Source organism: Stegostoma tigrinum, chromosome 10 (assembly GCF_030684315.1).
Source record: "Stegostoma tigrinum isolate sSteTig4 chromosome 10, sSteTig4.hap1, whole genome shotgun sequence".
Classification (NCBI taxonomy): domain Eukaryota; kingdom Metazoa; phylum Chordata; class Chondrichthyes; order Orectolobiformes; family Stegostomatidae; genus Stegostoma; species Stegostoma tigrinum.
In genome coordinates this window covers 31081851-31099653 of record NC_081363.1, presented here as the reverse complement: position 1 = coordinate 31099653, position 17803 = coordinate 31081851, and the positions used below count along the sequence as shown (strand labels likewise).

The following is a 17803-nucleotide window of genomic DNA, read 5'->3' as shown; positions in this document are numbered from 1 at the left end:
TCACAACCAAGACTCTCGGGTTCCGTTGCCCGGGCAAATTGCTACCGGGCCTCAAGTCCGGCTTCGGCTGTAGACGTCGCTTTGCCAACGCCGACATTTCAGAGTCCGCTGCCGCTGTCCCCAATCACTGGAGGAGCTTTGCGGCCGCTGCCACTGACCCCGAACACCAGGAGCACAACTTCGCTGCTGCTTTCACTGGCCCCAAATGCCCGGAGGACAGCCTGATTCCTGCTGCTGTTGACTCTGAATACCTGGAGAACGCACTCACTGCCGGTGTCTCCGATGCTACGAGAATATCCCCACTGCTGTATCTGCTACACTTGCCCTTCTGTCTAAGGATCTTTCGTGAATTTCTGCAGTGTGTCTTGTGGGCGTGCATAGCTGCTACAGAGTGTCGGTAATGGAGGGCATGAATACCGTATTAATGCCCCCGGTAAGTTGATAACGAACTGTAGTCATAGTCATACAGAATAGTTAATTTTGGCGTTGAGTTGTCTTTAATGGGAAAAGATTAGTTTTATATAGGAAGTATTGTTTTAGGAGCTTGAGAGGTAGGGAAGACTAGAAATGTGCTGGTGTAGAGAAAGTGAGGGTGGGCTTTTTAAGGATGAAGTTAAGGAAAGTGGAGGCTGAGGAAAAAGAGCGGTTCACAAGAACCACAGGACTGATTTGGAAGTGTTGGTTCACAGTGGTTTGAGTGAGTTAGTAACTTTATGTGAAGTTCTTTCAATTGATAGGCAGAAGCCATTTCTATATGTCATGTAGAACAAGTTGGAGGTATGTTTGCAGCCTGTACAAATTCAAATTTATGTGAAATACCCTCTAGAAAAAAATTTCAGCTGGTTATAGTGTGCACGGGAGTCAAATAAAGATTACATGTACATAACATGAGGTACACAAAAACTGCCTGGTCAATGTGGAAGAGACCTTACAAGTACTGCTGACATATCACTTGTTTCAATAATATCTTCGTTTCCACTTCTAATTGCTAAAACAGCTACAGATCAAACAACCATCATACTATAGAACATAGAACATTACAGCACAGTACAGGCCCTTCGGCCCTCGATGTTGTGCCGACCTGTCATACCGATCTCAAGCCTATCTAACCTACACTATTCCATGTACGTCCATATGCTTGTCCAATGACGACTTAAATGTACCTAAAGTTGGCGAATCTACTACCATTGCAGGCAAAGCGTTCCATTCCCTTACTACTCTCTGAGTAAAGAAACTACCTCTGACAACTGTCCTATATCTTTCACCCCTCAATTTAAATCTATGCCCCCTGGTGCTCGCCGTCACCATCCTAGGAAAAAGGCTCTCCCTATCCACCCTCTCTCACCCTCTGATTATTTTATATGTTTCTATTGCCACCTCTCAACCTTCTTCTCTCTAATGAAAACAGCCTCAAGTCCCTCAGCCTTTCCTCGTAAGACCTTCCCTCCATACCAGGCAACATCCTAGTAAGTCTCCTCTGCACCCTTTCCAAAGCTTCCACATCCTTCTTATAATGCGGTGACCAGAACTGTACACAATACTCCAAGTGCGGCCGCACCAGAGTTTTGTACAGCTTCACCATAACCTCTTGGTTCTGGAACTCGATCCCTCTATTAATAAAAGCTAAAATACTGTATGCCTTCTTAACAGCCCTGTCAACCTGGGTGGCAACTTTCAAGGATCTGTGTACATGGACACCGAGATCTCTCTGCTCATCTACACTACTAAGAATCTTACCATTAGCCCTGTACTCTTCCTTTCGGTTACTCCGACCAAAGTGCATCATCTCACACTTGTCTGCATTAAACTCCATTTGCCACCTCTCAGCCCAGCTCTGCACCTTATCTATGTCTCTCTGCAACCTACAGCATCCTTCGTCACTATCCACAACTCCACCGACCTTAGTGTTGTCTGCAAATTTACTAACCCATCTTTCTACGCCCTCATCCAGGTCATTTATAAAAATGACAAACAGCAGTGGACCCAACACCGACCCTTGCGGTACACCACTAGTAACTGGTCTCCAGGATGAACATTTCCCACCAACTACCACCCTCTGTCTTCTTTCAGCAAGCCAATTTCCAATCCAAACTGCTATATCTCCCACAATTCCATTCCTCCACATTTTGTACAATAGCCTATTGTGGGGAACCTTATCGAACGCCTTGCTGAAATCCATATACACCACATCAACCAGTTTACTCTCATCTACCTGTTTGGTCACCTTCTCAAAGCTCTCAATAAGGTTTGTGAGGCACGACCTTCCCTTCACTAAACCGTGCTGACTATCCCTAATCAATTTATTCTTTTCTAGATGATTATAAATTCTATCCCTTATAACCTTTTCCAACACTTTACCAACAACTGAGGTAAGGCTCACTGGTCTATAATTACCAGGGTTGTCTCTACTCCCCTTCTTGAACAGGGGAACCACATTTGCTATCCTCCAGTCATCTGGCACTATTCCTGTAGACAATGACGAGTTAAAGATCAATGCCAAAGGCTCGGCAATCTCCTCCCTGGCTTCCCAGAGGATCCGAGGATAAATCCCATCCGGCCCAGGAGACTTATCTATCTTCACCTTCTGAAGGATTTCTAATACCTCTTCCTTGTGAACCTCAATCTCACCTAGTCTAGTAGCCTGTATCTCAGTATTCTCCTCAACAACATTGTCGTTTTCTGGAGTGAATACTGTTGAAAAATATTCATTTAGCGCTTCCCCTATCTCATCTGACTCCACACACAACCTCCCACTACTATCCTTGATTGGGCCTAATCTTACTTTCGTCATTCTTTTATTCCTTAAATACCTATAGAAAGCCTTAGGGTTTACCCTGATCCTATCTGCCAACAACTTCTCATGTCTCCTCCTGGTTCTTCTGAGCTCTCTCTTTAGGTCTTAATATGCTGATATGCTGATATTCTTCAGCAAGAACCTGTAGTAGCAATAACTTTCCTGCTCCTAAGGAATTAGTTAAATTCCTGAATAACACAATATAGATTATGCAAAAACAACAAAGGAGTGAAATAAAGATACTTGCTTTGATGAAGTTGCTGTTATAATCTCCCTAGAGACTACTAATCTTTTAAGGAGAAATTCAAATTCTCAGTGATGAAAAGTGGCGCAAGACTTCACATTATAAACAAAAACTTTATATATGAACAAATAAGTAAAGCAATTTCTAATTTACACTGTAGTTTGTCATTACTTGGAGTATAAATCAAATTCCCTTTTTTACTACTTGATTCTATCCAAAAGTTATTTTACACATCACATGATTTTGACAGTTTAATTTCTTCTTAGAACATAGAACATAGAACAGTACAGCACAGAACAGACCCTTCAGCCCACAATGTTGTGCCGACCATTGATCCTCATGTATGCACCCTCAAATTTCTGTGACCATATACATGTCCAGCAGTCTCTTAAATGACCCCAATAACCTTGCTTCCACAACTGCTGCTGGCAACGCATTCCATGCTCTCACAACTCTCTGCGTAAAGAACCTGCCTCTGACATCCCCTCGATACTTTCCACCAACCAGCTTAAAACTATGACCCCTCGTGCTAGCCATTTCTGCCCTGGGAAATAGTCTCTGGCTATCAACTCTATCTATGCCTCTCATTATCTTGTATACCTCAATTAGGTCCCCTCTCCTCCTCCTTTTCTCCAATGAAAAGAGACCGAGCTCAGTCAACCTCTCTTCATAAGATAAGCCCTCCAGTCCAGGCAGCATCCTGGTAAACCTCCTCTGAACCCTCTCCAAAGCATCCACATCTTTCCTATAATAGGGCGCCCAGAACTGGACGCAGTATTCCAAGTGCGGTCTAACCAAAGTTTTATAGAGCTGCAACAAGATCTCACGACTCTTAAACTCAATCCCCCTGTTAATGAAAGCCAAAACACCGTATGCTTTCTTAACAACCCTGTCCACTTGGGTGGCCATTTTAAGGGATCTATGTATCTGCACACCAAGATCCCTCTGTTCCTCCACGCTGCCAAGAATCCTATCCTTAATCCTGTACTCAGCTTTCAAATTCGACCTTCCAAAATGCATCACCTCGCATTTATCCAGGTTGAACTCCATCTGCCACCTCTCAGCCCATCTCTGCATCAAACCAAGTATGGTACATGCTCTGGAATTCACTGAGTTCTCCTATGTGCTGCAGTCATTCTCCAAAGTATGAGATTTCATGGGAATCCTTCCATTAGCTTTTGGCTAATCTACTCTTCAACTTTAGGACAAAGAACAATACAGTCCAGGAACAGGCCCTTTGGCCCTCCAAGCCTGTGCTGACATGTTTAATCCTTCCCTACTAAAACTGTCTTCACTTATTGGATCTATGTCTCTCTATTCCCCTTCTATTCATGTATCTGTCCAGGTGCTTTTTGAATGTTGCTATTGCGTCTGCTTCCACCGCTTCCACTGTAACATGTTCCAGGCATTCACCACCCAGTATGTGAAAAACTTGCTTCACACATCTCTTTTAAACTCCACCCCCCTACATTTTAATATGTGTCCCCTTATAATTAATTGCTTCACCCTGGGAAAAAGTCTCATACTTTCCACTCTATTCATGCCATTCACAACCTGTTAGGTCACCTCTCAACCTCTTGTGTTCGAGTGAAAGCAAACCCAGTCTTTCCAAACTTCTTTGTAGCTAAAATCCCAGGCAATTCTGGTAAACCTTTTCTGTACCCTCTCAAGCATTCACATCTTTCTGGCAATGTGGTGACCAGAACTATATGCAATATTCCAAGTGTGGCCTAACTAAAGTTCTATAAAGCTGCAGCATAACCTGTCTATCCTTATACTCAATGCCCCTTCCAATGAAGGCAAGCATTCCATAAGCCCTTTACTCTTATCTACCTGTGCTGCCACCTTCAGTGTTCTCTGGACCTGCACAGCCAGATTCCAACATATTAATACTCCTAAGGGTACTGCCATTCACTATATAATTTCCACCTGTACCTGACCTTTCAAAATGCATCAGCACACATTTGTTCAGATTAAATTCCATCTGCCATTTTTCTTCCAATACCTCCAACTGATCTATATCCTGCCATATCCTCTGACAATTCTGCTCACTATCTGCAACTCCACCAATCTTTCTTTTAAATCTGATGACCTGTCAGCTCAAGTGTGGGCCTCACTGCACTTGCGTTCAATACTTTAAAAATTGGGAACACTCTTAGTTCATAATAGTCTCTATGCTCTAAGGTTTTGGAGTAGATCTGTAGTTCGGGTTGTGGGTGTTGAGGTTGGTTAGCTCACCGAGCTGGTTTGTTGTTCCGCAGACATTTCGTTACCGTGCTTGGTAACATCCTCAGTGCAGCCTTTGATGAAACATCGGTGGGTTTCCCGCCTGGTTTTTAAACTCTGGTGTCCATTGCGATGGATTGCCTCACTTCCGGGTTTCCTCCGTAGTGGAATGTATATGGGGTCGAGTTCAATGTGTTTATTAATAGCATGCTTTGTGGAGTGCCATGCTTCCAGGAGTTCTCATACTTGCCTCTGCCTAGTCTGTACCAAGATCTTGGTGTTGCCCCAGTCGAAGACATGGTTCTCCTGGTCCATGTGGATTTAGGTGACTGAAGACGACTTTGACTGGAACAACACCAAGATCCTGGGACAAACTAGGCAAAGGCAAGCACGAGAAATCCTGGAAACATGGCACTCCACAAAACACACTATTAATAAACACATTGAACTCAACGCCATATACATTCCAATACGGAGGAAACCCGGAAGTGAGGCAATCCTTCGCAATGGACACTAGAGTTTAAAAACCATACGAGAAAACACACTGACGCCTCATCAGAGGCTGCACTGAGGATGTTACCAAGCTTGGTAATGAAACATCTGCGGAACAACAAACCAGCTCGGCGAGCCAACCAACCTCAACAAAGTCTCTATGCTCATTGTCCTGGCTTTAGACAGACGCATAATACTTTCTAAAAACTGAAAGAACTACAGATGCTGTAAATCAGGAATAAAAACAGATGTTATTGGAAATGCTGAATAGGTCTGGCAGCATCTATGAAGAAAAGATCAGAGTTAGCGTTTCGGGTCTGGTGACCCCTTCTCAGAACTGAACTACTTTCTCCAGTTTGCTCCTTGGCTAACTATCTTTGGCTGAGAGATAATAGGAACTGCTGATGCTGGAGAATCCGAGATAACAAAGTGTGGAGCTGGATGAACACAGCAGGCCAAGCAGCATCTTTTCTGATTAAGGGTTTAGGCCCGAAACGTCAGCTTTTGTACTTCTAAGATGCTGCTTGGCCTGCTGTGTTCATCCAGCTCCACACTTTGTTACCTTTGGCTGAGAGTTGCCGCAGATATCTTACCCTAGCTTTAAGCTGGGAAAATCTTACAGTCTCTTAACGCTCCCCTCCCGTGAATTCAGCCACTAAACTGGGTTCGTCTTCACTGATATGATAAACAGTTATTTTTTCTCTGCTTAAATTATAGGCCTGACTACATTTTAATTTTTTTGTTGCCAGAATTCTCAGTGAGTTGCAAACTCCACAAGATAAAGCTGCAGCTGTCTCTGTAATATTCTTGGGTTTTTGTAATGATTTTAATTTGATCCTCAAAATTGCTTCCTCTCCCTTCTTCGTGGCAACAGAGATACTTTAGCCCTGTTTGCAAAAAGAACTGTCAAATAGCTTTATCTAACCCCAACAGCCTTCTATCTTAGAAACAAAGGGGCAGATTTCAGTACAACTGTTGCAACCCTGATAACAAGAACATATTAAAGATTTTAAGAGACTTTCCATTTTTTGACTGTGAACATTAGCAACTACTGTGATTGTCCTCAAAGTTACCTCCCTCTCAATGCAGTTTGTCTTTCCTTTGATCCTCATTAACACCCAGCTTTTAAAGCCAGCCAGATTCCTGCAGAGAGTGCATTTATTCTCATTTGTCCTGACTTTAAATATGTAGTTCCAAATGAGAACCCTCTTACAAATCAAAACATACAATGCAAAGTCTGTACGTTTTAGGACCATAAAACTGTAGATCAATGTTATGTGAAGCATATGGTAGGGTTAATGTCAAGCATATGTTTAGTATACTGGTTCTAAATTAGAAACTGATGAGAGCGAGTAAAAGAGATATGGCTTAGCTTCTTTTCTGTTATTAACTTAAAATTTGTCATTACCTTTAATTTATAAGAAAGGCTTGTTAGAATCCTGATCATGACTATTAATCTTCAACAAGAAATTTGAATGCCTAATAATTAACTGAGAAAACCATGCCATTAGATTTCACGTTCTTAAGTAATAACAAGTTTTATTGCGTATGTTAAAAAACTTAAAGTAAGCTTATTAACAAGACAATAGTTTATAGCTATATAGGGTACAAATTCAGTTTTACTTTAGTTCCACCCAAGATTTCCCTTTTCTTACAAAATCTCAAATGTTCATTCGCTTCTTCAGGGATGCCACAGCCCGTCAGAATTCATATTGATTTATTCCTGTTTCAAGTTTGGCAGTCCGCCTCCTAAGAATTCCACTGCCGCCTTGTCCTGACTTTGGAAAGATCAGAATTTCTCAGTTTAAGTCAACTTTAAAGTAAATGCTTGCAACATTAGCTGTAGCATTTAAAATGAGGAATCATATTAATTCTAAAATAAATGATAGCCAGAAGAGGCCAGCTGGTACATCAATCCTGCCCTACAGCCCTGCTGCTTGGGGCATCATGACTAGACAGTTCCTTTCACTGCTCAATCCCAGCCTCTCCCTCTTGGACTGTTGTAGCCATGTAAGGAAAAGCAAACATCTTGTGTGCACATGGAGAAGTCATTAGATTGGTTGGAAATAGTGAGGGAAAATGCATACAAACTAAATAAAGACAGAATTAGGTTTGATGGTGAAAGATTTTCTTTTCTCCCCAAGACAGCCTTTCAACCTACCATTGCTTAACTGTGAACACTCAAAAGAGAGTTGGGCAAGTAACTAGTGGGTTAGAAGAGGCCAATATTGCTGTACACAAATGGTGTGTTGTAATAAGCTTCCATGGTCACTGTTAACACCTGTAACTCAGTTTTTGATTACTTCTCCTGTATTGTTGAAAGATACATTTTTCTATTGCTTGTATCTTTCAGGAAAGTATCTGGCTGCTAGTGGTTTAGAACTATTTGGGAAGCTAATAATACAAAATAAAATCCAGTCAAGTATATAATGTATGGAAAACAACCAAAAAAAAAGAAAGCAAAGAAATAGCATGAAGAAAATCTGATAAATAAAACTGTGGACTAGTAATTACTTTTTATCCATTTGTAATACTGAGTGATTGTTCAAGAAAGAATAGAGCCAATGAAAGATATACATGAAATCTTCTGGATGATGAAAACATTGCAGAGATAATTAATGAGACCTCTTTTTTTTTGCAGAAAAGAATTATGGGTACAGGAGGTGAAGGTGATTTAAATTGACGGAGCTGAAAGTGGAAAAGGTATCAACTCCTTTAGCTCATGTCCTAGAATGATCAGAGAAATGAAAAAAGCAAATAAAAGCCCCTGACCATAAATATCCTTGAATATGGAAGTTGTAGCAGAAGGCTGGACAGTTGCCTATGTAACAGCTTGTTCAGGAAGGGAGTCACCAGGTAGCTATGTCAGTCTAACTTCTAGCTTCTATAGCCTAATTTTGGATAAAATCAGTACTGACAGAAAAACCCATGATTAGAGACAGCTAACATGGATTTGTGAAGCTGAGACAGTCTGATAAATTTTACAGAACTTTTTGAGTAAACAACAGAGAGGGTGATGGCAAAGAAGCAGGTGGAAGTAATGGAGGTGGATAGGAAGGAAGTAGAAAAGAACGAGAGGGTAGTACAAGAATAGGACAGCAAATTAAGTAAAAAAAGAAAGAAGTATAGTTGAAGGATTGTTTCAGAGATAGTAGGAACTGCAGATGCTGAAGAATCTGGGATAACAAGGTGTAGAGCTGGATGAACATAGCAGGCCAATCAGCATCAGAGGAGCAGGAAGGCTGATGTTTCCGGCCTAGACCCTTCTTCCTGCTCCTCTGATGCTGCTTGGCCTGCTGTGTTCATCCATCTCTACACCTTGTTATCTATAATTGAAGGATGGCTGGTAGAAAAGGGATTCAAGACAAGCAGAGAAGGAAAGAAATGGTAGAGAAGGGAAGAGGCAAAGGCTGAGAAAGCTTGAGTGAAAATCATGGATCTCTCTTCCTGTACTCTGTGACTATATCTACACCAAATATACCACAGTGGTTCAAGACGCAGCACATTACTGCCACCTTGAAGGCAATCATGAATGGACAATGAATATCTATCCAGTTATACATACATCTCATGGGAGGATAAAATAAAATGACAAAGAGGGTATGACTTGCAGCGAGCTCATATTGACCTTCACCGGAAATGATCCACTATGTTTCATCAAACTTAGATTTCAATCCCTCAACAGGGGGAGATTGAGTAGTTTAGAGATTAACCCAAGGATTTACTTTGGGTGTCGTCAGTGGGGACTAGGATTAAGCTGGGTGGGTACGATTTTTCTCTGCTTTGTATTTTGAATATTCACTGGCTGGGAATGGATAATGTTACCCAAACTATTGGAGAACCTATTGACACCCGCTCTTCAAATCTCAATGAAAAGTAGCCAGTCTTCATTTTAAGCACATGCATTTCTTCCATGTCTGTAACGAAAGAATTAAAGGTAATTTTTACTTGATTTAAAAAATATTTAAATGCTATAATTTAGTAAGCATAAATTGTTTTAATTTTGCCATGCTTTTTATTTAGTGGTTAACTTACATGTAACTTACCAAATGACTTGGAAGATGATCCAAATACAAAACGACACCGAAGAAATTTTCAAAGAATTGGTAAGTGCAGCCCTATGTATTATTGTTAAATCATTGATCTGTGCTTAATAAATAATGGTTAATTGTAAGTTATCAATTTTTCCTCAGCAGATGTGACTTTATTCATTATTTTTTACGTGTCATGGGTGATAAAGAAATAATAACATTCATTGGACTGTATATATTTGAAAACTATACAGCTATAAACTGTCCATCATTAGCAACTATTTTTGTGGGAAGCAGAGGCCCTGTCTACCGGCCAGACAGTTGAGGCCGATCGCATCTTTGGCCACTTCTGGGAATCTCAGCTGGATTGTCCATGAATTTGACATTAGGATAATAATGCACCTCAAAGAGCTCCCAACCATTTGGGAAACTGACAGCTCTTCATTCCAAACTTGGAGCCATGGTCTTTTCTGGATGTTCTCAATTCCAAAAAGAGTATAGGAATACTTTGCTCCCTCCTCATATGATGGAAGACCAACAGCTGGTGAAATGCTAATGACCAGGTGAACCTTCTCTTAATTACACATACACAGATTGTACACAGATGGACACACACACACTTTTGTCCACCCACAGGCTCTGAGACAGACAACCTCTCCATAATTAGCTGACCTTGTTTACAGGTTTGTACATTTTGCACCTTGCACATTTAGGAAGTTGCAGTCTGGGCCCAATGATAACCAAGCCCCATAGGATTGTATTCAATGTTAGTGGATTCTAAACTGTTTCTGAAGAAAGCTGAACTTTAATACTTACTGGTTCTACGTAATAATAATCAGAAAATTAATTACAGCTGATAAATGCTGTTATTTAATGTGCCTATGCTTCATTTCCATTTACTGCACAGTTAGTTCACTTGATAAACCTTCTTTATTGCTATAAACAGTGGGAACATGGGACCATAATGGGACTGCCATTTTCTGTATAATCATTCTCAGTGAGAGCAAAGGTTTCTAGCATTTTGTTAAATTATGTTTTACCATGTGTTCTTTAATATTTAGATTTGACAGTATCATGAGTAGATAGGTAGGAAGAGAGATGGGCATTTAAGGCAGAAATTCAGGGAGCTAGGATGGAAGCTGAGAGCTAGGACGAACACAATTGTTGTCTCTGGTTTGTTGCCCGTGCCATGTGCTTGTGAGGCGAGGAATAGGGAGAGAGAGGAGTTGAACACGTGGCTACAGGGATGGTGCAGGAGGGAGGGTTTTGAATTCTTGGATAATTGGGGGTCTTTCTGGGGTAGGTGGGGCCTCTACAAGCAAGATGGTTTTCACCTGAACCACAGGGATACCGATATCCTGGGGGGGAAATTTGCTAAGGCTATTCGGGAGGGTTGAAACTAATTCAGCAGGGGGATGGGCACCAAAATTGTAGTTCGACTATAGAAAAGGTTGAGAGTAGGGTGGTCCGAAATAAAGTTTCAGGGAAGCAAGATGGCACCGGCAAGCAAGAAGTTGGATTGAAGTGTGTCTGCTTCAATGCCAGGAGCGTCCGGAATAAGGTGGATGAATTTGCAGCATGGATTAGTACCTGGGACTTCGATGTTGTGGCCATTTCGGAGACATGGATAGAGCAGGGACAGGAGTGGTTGTTGCAGGTTCCGGGATTTAGATGTTTCATTAAGAACAGAGAAGATGGTAAAAGGGGCGGAGGTGTGGCATTCTTGGTCAAGGACAGTATTACAGTTGCAGAAAGGATGTTTGGGAACTCGTCAACTGAGGTAGTATGGGCTGAGGTTAGTTCCTGTTGGGAGTTTTCTATAGGCCTCCGAATAGTTCCAGAGATGTAGAGGAAAGGATAGCAAAGATGATTCTCGATAGGAGTGAGAGAGACAGGGTAGTTGTCATGGAGGACTTCAACTTTCCAAATATTGACTGGGAACACTATAGTTCGAGTACTATAGATGGGTCAGTTTTTGTCCAGTGTGTGCAGGAGGGCTTCCTGACACAGTATGTAGATAGGCCAACAAAAGGCGAAGCCACATTTGATTTGGTACTGGGTAATGAGCCTGGCCAGGTGTTAGATTTGGAAGTAGGTGAGCACTTTGGTGATAGCGATCACAATTCTGTTATGTTTACTTTAGTGATGGAAAGGGATAGGTGTATACCACTGGGCAAGAGTTATAGCTGGGGGAAAGGCAATTACAATGAGATTAGGCAAGATTTAGGGAGCATAGGATGGGGAAGGAAACTGCAGGGGATGGGCACATTAGAAATGTGGAGCTTATTCAAGGAAAAGCTCCTGTGTGTCCTAGATAAGCATGTACCTGTCAGGCAGGGAGGAAGCTGTGGAGTGCACGAGCCGTGGTTTACGAAGAAGGTGGAATCTCTGGTCAAGAGGAAGAAGGCTTATGTTAGGATGAGATGTGAAGGCTCAGTTAGGGTACTTGAGGTAGCCAGGAAAGACCTAAAGAGAGAGCTCAGAAGAACCAGGAGGAGACATGAGACGTTGTTGGCAGATAGGATCAGGGTAAACCCTAAGGCTTTCTATAGGTATTTAAGGAATAAAAGAATGACGAAAGTAAGATTAGGCCCAATCAAGGATAGTAGTGGTAAGTTGTGTGTGGAGTCAGATGAGATAGGGGAAGCGCTAAATGAATATTTTTCAACAGTATTCACTCTAGAAAACAACAATGTTGTCGAGGAGAATACTGAGATACAAGCTACTAGACTAGGTGGGATTGAGGTTCACAAGGAAGAGTTATTAGAAATCCTTCAGAGGGTGAAGATAGATAAGTCTCCTGGGCCGGATGGGATTTATCCTCGGATCCTCTGGGATGCCAGGGAGGAGATTGCCGAGCCTTTGGCATTGATCTTTAACTCGTCATTGTCTACAGGAATAGTGCCAGATGACTGGAGGATAGCAAATGTGGTTCCCCTGTTCAAGAAGGGGAGTAGAGACAACCCTGGTAATTATAGACCAGTGAGCCTTACCTCAGTTGTTGGTAAAGTGTTGGAAAAGGTTATAAGGGATAGAATTTATAATCATCTAGAAAAGAATAAATTGATTAGGGATAGTCAGCACGGTTTAGTGAAGGGAAGGTCGTGCCTCACAAACCTTATTGAGTTCTTTGAGACGGTGCCAAACAGGTAGATGAGAGTAAGCTGGTTGATGTGGTGTTTATGGATTTCAGCAAGGCGTTCGATAAGGTTCCCCACAATAGGCTATTGTACAAAATGTGGAGGAATGGAATTGTGGGAGATATAGCAGTTTGGATTGGAAATTGGCTTGCTGAAAGAAGACAGAGGGTGGTAGTTGGTGGGAAATGTTCATCCTGGAGACCAGTTACTAGTGGTGTACCGCAAGGGTCGGTGTTGGGTCCACTGCTGTTTGTCATTTTTATAAATGACCTGGATGAGGGCGTAGAAAGATGGGTTAGTAAATTTGCAGACAACACTAAGGTCGGTGGAGTTGTGGATAGTGACGAAGGATGCTATAGGTTGCAGAGAGACATAGATAAGCTGCAGAGCTGGGCTGAGAGGTGGCAAATGGAGTTTAATGCAGACGAGTGTGAGATGATGCACTTTGGTCGGAGTAACCGAAAGGAAGAGTACAGGGCTAATGGTAAGATTCTTAGTAGTGTAGATGAGCAGAGAGATCTTGGTGTCCATGTACACAGATCCTTGAAAGTTACCACCCAGGTTGACAGGGCTGTTAAGAAGGCATACAGTATTTTAGCTTTTATTAATAGAGGGATCGAGTTCCGGAACCAAGAGGTTATGGTGAAGCTGTACAAAACTCTGGTGCGGCCGCACTTGGAGTATTGCATACAGTTCTGGTCACCGCATTATAAGAAGGATGTGGAAGCTTTGGAAAGGGTGCAGAGGAGATTCACTGAGATGTTGCCTGGTATGGAGGGAAGGTCTTACGAGGAAAGGCTGAGGGACTTGAGGCTGTTTTCATTAGAGAGAAGAAGGTTGAGAGGTGACTTAATAGAAACATATAAAATAATCAGAGGGTTAGATAGGGTGGATAGGGAGAGCCTTTTTCCTAGGATGGTGACGGCGAACACGAGGGGGCATAGCTTTAAATTGAGGGGTGAAAGATATAGGACAGATGTCAGAGGTAGTTTCTTTACTCAGAGAGTAGTAAGGGAATGGAACGCTTTGCCTGCAACGGTAGTAGATTCGCCAACTTTAGGTACATTTAAGTCGTCATTGGATAAGCATATGGACGTACATGGAATAGTGTAGGTTAGATAGGCTTGAGATCGGTATGACAGGTCGGCACAACATCGAGGGCCGAAGGGCCTGTACTAGGCTGTAATGTTCTATCTATGTAAAACCATATCCTGTTGAAGAGCTTCTAAATAAAATTGTATTGAAATCTGGAGAGCAATCTGACTGTGTCCAGTCCAAGTAACATCTGAAATGCTTTATCATTCTTAAAGCAAAATAGATCCCTTATCTGTAATTATTTAGTCACAGCTCGGCATAACATTTAGCTGCAATTCAGTCTATTAAAATATGCAGTGAGAGTTGATTTTAATTTAGCCCAAATACAGGTTACAATAATTATATTGCTGGCAAACCAATGTTTTCCTGCTGTGTAGAGAAGTCTAAACTGATTTCTTAAGTTTATACTGCAACTGTATCTGAGACATTCTAAAATCTAAGGTTGTGAGAGTTTTGCACAAATGCTTAAAATGGTGTGCAAGTTTTTTTGTTTGAATTGCTAATGATCTAGCAATCATTCAGAGAGAAATGAAACAAAATTGAATTTCATTTAGTGTATCCAAACACATAATTTAGAAGCAGGAGGAGGCCACTGAGCCCCTTGAGCCTGCTTTGCTATTCAATAAGATCATTACTAATCTGATTACTCCACATTCCCATCCACTCTTAATCATTTTTCACCCCCTTGTCATTCAAGAATCTACCTGCCTTGCCTTAAAAATATTCAAGATATTGCTTTCACTGAATCTTGAAAATTTTTCCAACGACTTGTGATTGAAAGACATATAAACTTGGTTTTAGTACATTTGCTTTCTTCAGTCGTGTCATTAATACGTGTATTATAAATAATCATAGCCCTAGCACTGATCCCTTTGGATCTGTTCTACTTAACAGGTTGTCATCCTGAAAATGCACTCCTAACCCTGCTGTGGACTCTATTAGTTAGCCAATCCAGTATACGTGCTGATATGATATTAGCATGGAACACCATGAGCTCTTCTTATTAAGTAGCCTCAAGTGTAGTGTATTATTAGCTGTTTCTGAAAATACAAATACAATAGATCTGCTGTTTCCCCTTTGTAGACCCTACTTGTTACCTCTTCAAGGAATTTTTGTAAATTTGTCCAGTATGATTTCCACTTCGTAAACCTATGCTGGCTCTGCCTTCTGGGGTTCCCAGAATGAGAAACTTCAGTTCGGAAGATAGGTCAAAGACGTTAGCACTATTCTCCTTGGAGAGAAGAAAGCTGATAGGAAATTTAATGGATGCTTTCATAATCATGACCAGTCTGGATCGAGTAGATAGGGAGAACAGGTTCCCACTTCCCACAAGAATAGAGTTTTCAGTTGGTTCACTGAGCTGACTGGTTTCGGCCCCTTCAAGGTGATATCTTCATTCCTGTTTAGCCACTGTTGAAGCGCTGTTGTTCTGTTCTGTTCTGAATTTATCAGGTCCGGTCTATCATGGTTGGTAACTGTGTTTCCAGTTTTGCTCTGTAGTGTATGTAGGTGGGGTCTATTTCAACATGTTTGTTTATGGTATCAGTGGTTGAAAACCAGGCATCCAGGAATTCTTGTGCTTGTCTTTGTTTTTCTCGCCCTAGTACTGTTACATTGTCCCAGTTAAACTGATGTCCTTGTTTGTCAGCGTGAATAGAAATGAGGGGGAGTTGGTTGTGCCATTTTGCTACAAGTTGGCGTTCATGTATCCTGATAGCGGGATTCCTGCCCATATGTCCTATGTAATGCTCCTGGCAGTTGCTGCATGGTCTTTTATATATCACATTTGTCCTGCTCATTGTGGGTATGGGGTCTTTCAGCTTTGAGAGGTTGTAGGAGTCTTGTATTCAGTTCCAATCAGAATAATGATAGCACACAAACTAACATACACACTTTGCCAGCTACTCTCAAAGACTGGTGCCATAACCAAACATGTTGAAGTAGACCCCATCGACATACCACTACGGAGCAAAACCAGAAACAGACCTACCCACTATGACAGACCGGACCATATAAACAAAGAACAGAACAGAACAACAGAGTTCAATGGAGGCTAGACAGCACTGAAGATGTCACCTAGAATGGGGAAATATGTTTGAAAACCAGTCAGTTCGGCAAAATAACCAACAACTCCAGCCACTACCTGAGCTACAGATCTTCACTAAAACATTAAAGAACAAGAATGCATAGGCATACTTTTAAAGTGGTGTGCAAAAGAAACAAGGGTGATCTGAGGGAAAAGGAAACCTTTTCATATTGCAAACAGTTGAGTATTGAACGCACTGCCTGGAAATCTCATTAAACTGTGGTGTCAAGAGTGCATTGGATGATTTTTTTGGATAGAAATAGTCTGCAAGAAGAAAAGCAAGAGATTGGCACTAGGTATGCTGAAAGAGCCAGTGCAGAAGTGATGAGCTGAATGGCCTCCTGCGATTTAACAATTCTGTGAACGATTCTGAGAATCTGTATTTCCAAAGTTGTTATTAGTTTTTGGTGCTATTTCAGTGAATTGCTTTTATAGCATCAAATTTGTGTTCAGGTCATGTAAGACCTTGGGGTTCATTTAACTTTAATTGTAAGACCAAATTCACTTACAATTAACAGACATTGAGAGGCAACTTAAAGGTGACTAGTACACTTAATCACAAGCCTCCTTCCAGGTAAAGTTTGTTTTTGCAAGAGAATTTAAGTTTATCAAAAACACACATAAGAATTGCTACTTAATAAAATCAATAGTTTGCAGCCTGTTCAGGCTGGGATGCTGTTTGTGAACCTGGTTGACTATCAGAGGTCTTTTGCTCTATTGACTGAAGGTGATCTGCCTTTGATCTTTCTGTTAGCACCACAAACCATTAAACAAAAGTCTTATTAACCCTTAATAACTGCTGCTCCCAGTGCATGATTAGAGACACCCTGAACTCTAATCGACATTGACAGTTCACGATCAATCTTGATTCACTAGATAATGTCTGCCTAATTACTAATTGATTTCTTTATTTGTAATAGCTCTCTAAATGACATCAATTCTTACTGTGTTGAAATTGGTTCCTAAGATGTGAATTATTCATGAGGCCATCTCTGCCATGTACTGCAATTGATATTCTGAGCTCATTGCCTCAATTTTGTTAAATTGGTGAGAGTTTCTACTTCCATCAATAGATCAAATGCCTTTTTCGGTGGCTATTTGTTTTTAAAGGCCATCTGGTAGAGAGTGGTTTTTATGAGCAGCTAATGATGCTCAGAAGTGTTAGATTTTTCATAAATGTTTAAGTTCTGAAGTTGTGCATAACCTTAAAACTATCAATGCAAAGTAATGCATAAAATTATAAGCTAAATAGGACTTAAAGCCATTATCTACAAAATATTGGTGCATAATGACAATTAGCATAAGAGACGTGGTATGATGTGAGCTTTTGTTCAATCCTGAGAGTATGCAGGTTCTCAGTAACCTACCCCACCATCCCCAAATAAGGTTGATTAAGTCATGTATTGCATAAGTTTTGGACATTTACTGTAACTAAACGGATCTGAATTAATTCCTCACTTGGCTAATCAAATCAAAATTCACCTAAAATTATTCAAACTACAACTCCATGCATTGCTCCTCCACTTTAAGAATTTTTTTTGTCCCCCATCCTCAGTTTCCCTCCTTCATGGTTTTTGCAATTGGCTGCACAACTTGGCTTGATGCCATTTGATCAGGGTTGCAGGGATAGGGAAGGGTAATGGGTTTGGCTGTGATGCTCCTTAGAGGATTGGTGCAGGTTCAAAGGGATTAATG

At 41.2% G+C, this 17803-nt stretch overlaps 1 protein-coding gene across 1 annotated transcript in view; it reads left to right on the top strand.

The window, feature by feature from the left end:
• Window positions 1-8954: 8954 nt before the first annotated feature.
• Window positions 8955-17803, top strand: part of lrrc9 (leucine rich repeat containing 9) — a 187430-nt gene continuing 178581 nt past the window's right edge. The window contains exons 1-2 of the mRNA XM_048538501.2: window positions 8955-9693; window positions 9780-9862. Coding sequence (XP_048394458.1) covers window positions 9657-9693; window positions 9780-9862 — 120 coding nt within the window. The 5' untranslated portion in view covers window positions 8955-9656. The remainder of the gene's footprint in view (window positions 9694-9779; window positions 9863-17803) is intronic.